Raw genomic sequence first — 8,884 nt, 5'->3', positions numbered from 1 at the left:
AAACTGAACATGTAAATGTGACAACTTGACAACTCTAGTTCAACAAAGTGTCTGAGTGTGTGAGAAAAAGCACATGGTTAGGTCACCTCCATTCTACAGGCCTCCATTTTATGCCAGGGAGATTAGATTCAGTGTATTTTCGGTTGTGTATCAGCTATAACTCAATGCTTGTTCAAGGATTTTAGTCAGTTAAAGTGTTGGTAACCTAAACTAAAGTTAACTATCAGAAATAGAAGAGTTCATATTCCATGTACTTTGGACTATAACTCTATTTGTCTGTGCATTATATAGCCTAAATTACGCAATGTGGCAACCACTCACCTCTGAGCAGTAGATTTTGCACGTCGGGAACAATCAAAGCCCATGGCAGCAAGGAGTCCACGCATAAAGTCCATCTGAGACTTTTCATGATACCTCTGGCAAGACAAAGATATCAATTATTTGTTCTGTTTGTTGTCCATTTTCTCACTAAACCAAGGAGCCTGTAGCCACAGGAGCCTGTATCCCATGTACCTATTACTCAAGTTGTTAGTGATTCCTGTAACATTGACATGAAACAACTATTTAAAGAGTCAGTTAAGCGAACAAACTTGTTCTGAAACCGGCACAGCCAGGTATGTGGCCACTTTATCTTATCCAAGAAGTCACGCTCAAGTGAGATGTAAACTCGAGGAGCCTGTTTCGCAGGTGTTTCCATTAAGATAAAGTCACTGTTAGACAGCCATTGACAATTACACAGAAGTGCATAGCCTGAACCCGAAAGTCAGACATAAGAAGAGATACCATTATAATACATTGTCAAAACAGGCAGAGACAAAGGTATAGGCCTATGAAAATGTTACAATGTATTTGTAATTATGTTCCAGCCCCCCGACCATCTGCTCAAGAAAAAAATTGGCCAGCAGCTGAATCTAGTTGATGATCCCTGCTCTACAGGGCCAATCCACAATTCAAACAATAACAAAGCAGATCCCCCACTCCCCTATCCCCCGCCTCTGTTTTCGTAAAAAGTTGAGGGATGGGCCTGAAGAAAGGACTGACCATCCATGATATCAATATTATAGTTTCAACCATGTTTTGAGGCAATACAGTGTTTGTTTACATTTACATTGTTTGCAGACATTGGAGTAAAACAAGCTTATATTTTAGGTTCTGATGTGGTACGACTAAGCTCATGAGGCATTCATTCATACGTTTTATTCTTCAAGAATCAATGGGTATATATCATTAATTTATATGTCCAAAATTGGATGTACTAACTGTAGTTTGACCCTATAAAGAATGCACGATTCAGCACGATATTGGCAAAAAATAGAGAAAATAGTGAAATGTGATATTAGCAAAGAGTGGAGTTTTAATAATATGTGTGTGGGTGGGCAGCTGCATCTTGAATGAGAGCTCACCGGTACAGACAGCCCACCACTAGAGGGCGACTTTATCTAATTGCGTTCTTTGGTTTTGCCGGATATGTTTCCTGCCCATCAGATTAGCAACTTCCGCATAACGCTGCCCTCACGCCGGATTTAACATGGCGGCGGGACCGATTTCTGAACGTAACCAAGGTAGATATGTCTTTATATTTTACTATGAACTTCATCAAATGTATCCATACGAGTAGTTTCCATTACATCTGAACCCATGGCCTGAAAATTATAGCTATAAATCTAGCTGAATGAAGATGTAGCTAGCCATATGCCTTGTCTGTGTGACTCAATTCCATTGCCAAACAAAGCTCGTTTACAAACCAACGTTTGCCATATGTATTGTAACAAGCTAGATAGCTAGCTATGTATTTTTATGTCCTGCCAGACTCGTCCGATTTGTCTCTAATGAATCTGCCGGGCTATGAATGGGTAGCTAGCTAGCTCAAGGCAGGGCCAAATACCTAAATGGCACTGGCTCAAAGAGGGTAACATTAGCTAGTTGGACATGTTCCTAGCCTTGGTTGACTTCGCGCGCTGGGCGCACACAATTTTTACAATCAGCAACATTTAAGTAATTCCGCAGATGCTCTTATCCAGAGCGATTTTTTTAAATATATATTTTTTGTCACACACCAGATAGGTGCAGTGAAACCGGAGACCTTTCGGTTACTGCCCCCAACGCTCTTAACCGTTAGGCTGCACCCTACTTACCGTCCCTGTCTTTGGCAAAACTGCGCTCGTTTTGCAGGGTTTGTGCTCTTGAACCAAAGACGTGATGTAACTGCAGCGTATGCGTGGAAACTAGATTTAATGTTTTTTTGTGCACTGCTCGGTAATGTAAGTAATATGAACCGATTGTGGATATAGGGTATAGTTTCCACTATAGGATAAGTGTTGCTAAAAACAGGTAACGGTAGTCATTTCCGCACGGCTTGAGAATATCTTGTATGGCATGGGACCATAACAAGGTTTTATGTTTGGGCTTATACCCATCCACTTAATGTTTTGCTGTCTCTGTCACTATAGATGCCACTGTGTATGTGGGTGGTCTGGATGAGAAAGTGGCAGAGCCACTGCTGTGGGAGCTCTTCCTACAGGCTGGGCCTGTGGTCAACACACACATGCCCAAAGACAGAGTCACGGGACAACACCAAGGTAAGTAACACACACACTCATAAACAACGCATTGGTAACAAAACGGACACATACCATCAGTAAGACCAACCAGATATGCTACACTTTGTTGTCTAACCCCAGGGTTTCTTTCAAATGGGGAGGTGGCGCACTCATGTTTGAAAATAAGAACTGTGTAAAACTAGCCTATGCAAAGAAGACAGATCATTGTAGATTAGGTCTATGCTATAAAAGCAAACCCATCACTTGTTGATGTTGTGTTATTTTTGGAGACTCCTTTAGAGATAAATAGCCTGTAAAAAATACAAAAAAATTGCTGATCAGAAATATAACCGTTAAAGTCTTATTGAATGTTATTCTTTCCTCTGTCCCCACCCCTTCGTAAGGTTATGGCTTTGTTGAGTTCCTCAGTGAAGAGGATGCGGACTACGCCATCAAGATTATGAACATGATTAAACTATACGGCAAGCCCATCCGTGTCAACAAGGCCTCAGCGCACAACAAGAACCTGGATGTTGGCGCCAACATCTTCATCGGTAACCTGGACCCGGAGATTGACGAGAAACTCCTCTACGACACGTTCAGCGCCTTTGGGGTCATACTCCAGACGCCCAAGATCATGCGCGACCCGGACACTGGCAACTCCAAGGGCTACGCCTTCATCAACTATGCCAGTTTCGATGCCTCTGACGCGGCCATCGAGGCCATGAATGGCCAGTACCTGTGCAACCGACCAATTACGGTGTCATATGCCTTCAAGAAGGACTCCAAGGGCGAGCGGCACGGCTCGGCCGCTGAACGCCTCCTAGCTGCTCAGAACCCGCTTTCGCAGGCTGACCGGCCGCATCAGCTGTTCGCAGATGCACCACCTCCCCCCTCTGCCTCGACGCCTGTCCTCACCACCCTGGGACCCGGGATGCCCATGCCTGGTAAGTGTGTGTGTGTGCGCGCGCAAGTGTGTGCACCAGGGTTAAAGAATTTTATTTCAGCTTCATCAATCAAATCAAATGTATTTATAAAGCCCTTCTTACATCAGCTGATGTCACAAAGTGATGTACAGAAACCCAGCCTAAAATCCCAAACAGCAAGCAATGCAGGTGTAGAAGCACAGTGGCTTGGAAAAACTCCCTAGAAAGGCCGGGACCTAGGAACAGACCGAGAAAGGAACCAGGCTATGAAGGGTGGCCAGTCCTCTTCTGGCTGTGCCGGGTGGAGATTATAACAGAACATGGCCAAGATGTTCAAATTTTTATAAATTACCTGCAGGGTCAAATAATAATAATCACAATGGTTGTAAAGGGTGCAGCAGGTCAGCACCTCAGGAGTAAATGTCAGTTGGCTTTTCAGGGCTGATCATTCAGAGTATCTCTACCGCTCCTGCTGTCTAGAGTTGAAAACAGCAGGTCTGGGACAAGTTGGCATGTCCAGTGAACAGGTCAGGGTTCCATAGCCGCAGGCAGAACAGTTGAAACTGGAGCAGCAGCGAGAGAGAGAGCAAGTGAACATACTTAAATTCATACGGGACACTGGATAAGACAGGAGAAATACTCCAGATATAACAGACTGACCCTAGACCCCTCGACACAAACTATTGCAGCATAAATACTGGAGGCTGAGACTTTGCCAAAGCACAGCCCCCACACCACTAGAGGGATATATTCAACCACCAACTTACTATCCTGAGACAAGGCCGAGTATAGCCCACATAGATCTCCCCCAAGTATAGCCCACATAGATCTCTCCCACGGCATAAACCCGAGGGGGCGGGGGGGGGGGGGCAACCCGGACAGGAAGATCGCGTCAGTGATTCAACCCACGCATTTTTGGACAGAAAGTTCCTGATTTCAGCAATGTTACGTAGATGGAAAAAAGCTGTCCTTGAAACAGTCTTGATACGTTCGTCAAAAGAGAGATTAGGGTCCAGAATAACGCAGATGTCCTTCAGTTTTATTTGTGACAACTGTACAACCGTCAAGATTAATTGTCAGATTCAACAGAAGATCTCTGTTTCTTGGGACCTAGAACTAGCATTTCTGTTTTGTCTAAGTTTAAAAGTAGAACATTTGCCGCCATCCACTTATGTCTGAAACACAGGCTTACAGGGAGTGCAATTTTGGGGCTTCACCATGTTTCATCGAAATGTACAGCTGTGTGTCGTCCGCATAGCAGTGAAAGTTAACATTATGTTTCCGAATGACATAACTAAGAGGTAAAATATATTGTGAAAACAATAGTGGTCCTAAAACGGAGCCTTGAGGAACAACGCAAAAGGTCATTTACCACCTTCACACGTGCAGTCTCAGTGCTATGATGGGGTCTAAAACCAGACTGAAGCGTTTCGTATACATTGTCTTCAGGAAGGCAGAGAGTTGCGCAACAGCTTTTTCAAAAAAAAAATTAGCGGAATGGGAGATTTGATATAGGCCGATTTTAGTTTTTAAAAATATTTTCTGGGTCAAGGTTTGGCTTTTTCAAGAGGGGCTTTATTACTGCCACTTTTAGTGAGTTTGGTACACATCCGGTGGATAGAGGGCCATTTATTATGTTCAACATAGGAGGGCCAAGCACAGGAAGCAGCTCTTTCAGTTGTTGGAAAAGGGTCCAGTTTTCAACTTCCTAAATCCTTCAGGTATTTTGTGGGGGTACTTAAATAGTAATCATATTGCCTTGTATAGCTTAGTCATAGACTGCTCTGTAGAATTGTAAGAGTAAGAATGACAAAAATGTGATTTTCTTCACAATATGAAAATTTGATGTTGGCTTCACAATACCTTGACTATAACTTGTTCAGTAACACCAACACAACATTAAAACATCTACATCAAGATAATTTCAATTAAACTTTACAAAATGTGCAATTTCTCACTCTCTGGTCTTATTTTCCAGGCATGCCCCCTCCTGGTGCCTTCCCTCCTGTGCCACCCCCTGGATCCATGCCCCCCGGCATGCCCATGCCCCCAGCCCCAGGGACACCAGGACCCCAGGGAGGGGGCTCAGGCCCCCCACCCGGCCCGCCACCCTTCCACCAGGGCATGCACCCGGGTAAGTCAATCACCCCGACCATATAATTGCATTGAGTACAACAGTCAGGAAAAGTTTTCCCAGATTGTTAAATATTGGAGTTTAAATTGTAGTGTGTGAAATTTTAAGGTACTGCTATTTCTGGTAAGGATAGAGAACATGTGTGTGATGAGGTGCATTAATACACTACATGGACAAAAGTATGTGGACACCTGCTCGTCAAACATCTCATTCCAAAATTATGGGCGATTATGCCTGGCTCGCAGACGGTGTTCTAATTCATCCCAAAGGTGTTTGATTGTGTTGAGGTCAGGGCTCTGTGCAGGCCAGTCAAGTTCTTCCACACCGATCTCGTCAAGCGATTTCTGTATGGGCCTCGCTTTGTGCATGATGGCATTGTCATGTTGAAACAGGAAAGGGCCTTCCCCAAACTGTTGCCACAAAGTTGGAAGCGCAGAATCGTCTAGAATGTCATTGTATGCTGTAGCGTTAAGATTTCCCTTTCCTGGAAATAAGGGGCCTAGCCTGAACCATGAAAAACAGCCACAGACCATTAATCTTCCTCCACCAAACTTTACAGTTGGCACTATGCATTCATGCAGGTAGCGTTCTCCTGGCATCCGCCAAACCCAGATTAGACCATCAGACTGCCAGATGGTGAAGGGTGATTCATCACTCCAGAGAACGCGTTTCTACTGCCCTAGAGTCCAATGGCGGCGAGCTTTACACCTCTCCACCCAAGGCTTGGCTTTGCCATGGGGATCTTAGGCTTTTGTGCGTCTGCTCGGCCATGGAAACCCATTTCATGAAGCTCCCGACAAACAGTTATTGTGCTGACGTTGCTTCCAGAGGCAGTTTGGAACTCGATAGTGAGTGTTGCAACCGGGTAGACGATTTTTACACGCTTCGGTGGTCCCGTTCTGTAAGCTTGACTGGCCTACCACTTCGCAGCTGAGCCATTGTTGCTCCTAGACATTTCCACTTCACAATAACAGCACTTACAGTTGACCAGGGCAGCTTTAGCATGTCAGAAATTTGACCAACTGGCTTGTTGGAAAGGTGGCATCCTATGATCTTGTCACATTGAAAGTCACTGACCGCTTCAGTAGAGGCCATTCTACTGCCAATGTATTACTATGGAGATTGCATGGCTCTGTGCTCGATTTTATAGACCTGTCAGCAACGGGTGTGGGTGAAATAGCCGTATTCTCTCATTTGAAGAGTTGCCCATATACCTTTGGCCATGTAGTGTATATGCAATTTAGCAGGCTCTTTTATCCAAAGTGACTTAGTCATGCGTGCATGCATTTTATGTATGGGTGGTCCCGGGAATCGAACTCACTATTCTGCCGTTGCAAGCGCCATGCTCTACCAACTAAGCTACTGAGGACCACCAATTATATTGTTCATGTCCAACAGGAATGCCCCAGATGTCTATGCACCCTCATGGCCATCCCCCAGGTATGGCGCCTCCACCGGGCCCCCCAGGTTCCAACCAGCACCGGGCGCCTCCACCCCCCGGCATGCCCCCTCATCCACACATGGGCATGCCACCGAGAGGGCCCTATGGGCATCCCATGGGTAAGTGCTGTGCCTTCACAAGGCCAGGGGTCAATTCAACTCAATACAGTTCAGTAGTTGAAATCTCTGTTGGATAATTAATTGCCTGTTAGTTGACGCCTGATTCATGAAACCAAAAGTGGTCAATTGTTTTGCATCACAATTTTTCTTAGTTTAATGCTACAGTCTGCAATTGGTACGTCCATTTTGGACTTAAAAAAAATGTATTGTAAACAAACATTTTTACCTATTTGTCTAAAGGGACACAATGACATTTATACATTTTATGGATATCCAAGAGGTTTGTTTCCTGATATCCTTGTTGAAATTTGCTGCTGTATGAGATTATATTTAATTGTGTGAATCCCTTCTCTCTCCCCCCACCCACACAGGTCACCCCATGCATCCAGGCATGAGAGGACCCCCTCCCCCCATGCCCCCACCAGGCTACGGTGGGGGTCCCCCTCGTCCGCCTCCGTTTGGCTTCCAGAGGGGGCCACCAATGCCACCGAGGCCCCCCGGCGGCCCACCTCGAGGCCCCATGAGAGGACCAATGCCCCCGTAGACTATGGAGGACCACAGCAAGGCGCATGACCATGCTTTCATCTAGCTTTTTTTTTATTATTATTATTATTCCAGAGTACAATTTGGAGACATGGTGTAGCTCCATTTAAAAAAAAAAAATGTCAAAACATTTTCTTCACTGTACAGATCCCAAACAAAGGTTCGGAATAAAGGTTTTTAATACAACAAATTGGGTCTTTCAATTGATGTCAAGTAATTTCAGTTTTCTTAGATGAGATTTAATTCAGAACATGCATCATGTCAATTAACTTGTGCTTTCCTAGTACAAACATAAGACACAGCATGTAGTTGGTCTCCTGAATAGGTTAGAAACTCCAAATGCGATCAAAAGGCCAGTTGTTTGAGACCATTGGTAGCCAGGAGAGAAGGTGAGGCAAGATGAGTGAGAAGGTTATGTTTTGACCAGACAAAGCACAAGTCAGTTGACAGGTTCCAGACCAAATAGAAAATAAAACTTCTTTGCCTATATAAACCTTAAGTCTTTTTTTATAAACCCACAAATACAATGTTGCTATAGGCAGTGCTTTGAGTAGATTACAAATATTTATATATGCTTCCAAACTAGAAACAAACATATCTGTGCTGCGTCCATGTTGAATGTGGTTCTCACTCAAGTCTGTTGCCATGGTTATTGCAGATACCACTTGTCTGATGTAGTGGGTTATGGAGGAGGATGTATAGGGCTGCATAATCCTACTCTGATATTTTAAGCTATTTTTTATCATTTAAATGTACAATATTGATTCTTGAAGATTAAAAATGGTTGATACCACCAAGCCCCAGTTGAAAACGGGGACTGAAATCGGCTGAGAATTTGTCTTTAGAATCATCAGAATTGGACACAAAGTTAATTGTGGCTGGACCCAACCTAGCTTGACCATGGAGACAGGATATTTAGTGTGTCAGTCCAAACCTAGGTCAACAACAAGAAAACAAGGTTGAGGTAAAATATTTTCTGGTCGTGAGAATCTTCCAGGGGTTACTTCCGCTTCCAGGGTATCTTGGTTTTTTAGGTGTGCGCTCATTTCTTGCCACTTCGATAAAGCTACGACCGGAAGTGATTTTCATAGCAGGTTAGGAGAGCATTTTCTTTTGCTAACCCTAACTCTTTTCCTAACCTTAACCTCAGTCTCCTAACCTGCTGCATTAATTCTCCTAAC

General features: G+C 44.2%; 1 protein-coding gene across 1 annotated transcript; it reads left to right on the top strand.

The window, feature by feature from the left end:
• The first annotated feature begins 1,471 nt into the window (after positions 1-1,471).
• On the top strand, positions 1,472-7,893 carry LOC115175771 (splicing factor 3B subunit 4). Its single transcript, XM_029735256.1, has 6 exons — positions 1,472-1,562; positions 2,451-2,579; positions 2,945-3,487; positions 5,445-5,600; positions 6,999-7,160; positions 7,532-7,893. Exons 1-6 carry the CDS (start codon positions 1,529-1,531, stop codon positions 7,702-7,704), a joined length of 1,197 nt encoding a protein of 398 aa, XP_029591116.1. The 5' UTR covers positions 1,472-1,528; the 3' UTR covers positions 7,705-7,893.
• The last annotated feature ends 991 nt before the right edge of the window (positions 7,894-8,884 follow it).

The sequence above is a fragment of the Salmo trutta genome, chromosome 36 (assembly GCF_901001165.1).
Source record: "Salmo trutta chromosome 36, fSalTru1.1, whole genome shotgun sequence".
NCBI lineage: Eukaryota > Metazoa > Chordata > Actinopteri > Salmoniformes > Salmonidae > Salmo > Salmo trutta.
This window is presented reverse-complemented; position numbering and strand designations above follow the sequence as displayed.

What these genes read in the sequence shown, in the direction of transcription:
- LOC115175771 (XM_029735256.1), top strand. Translation starts at nt 1,529, where the DNA reads ATGGCGGCGGGACCGATTTCTGAACGTAACCAAG. An exon ending in AGTCACGGGACAACACCAAG is followed by an intron (nt 2,580 to 2,944) that starts GTAAGTAACACA and finishes CCCCTTCGTAAG; the next exon opens with GTTATGGCTTTGTTGAGTTC. An exon ending in GCCCTATGGGCATCCCATGG is followed by an intron (nt 7,161 to 7,531) that starts GTAAGTGCTGTG and finishes CCACCCACACAG; the next exon opens with GTCACCCCATGCATCCAGGC.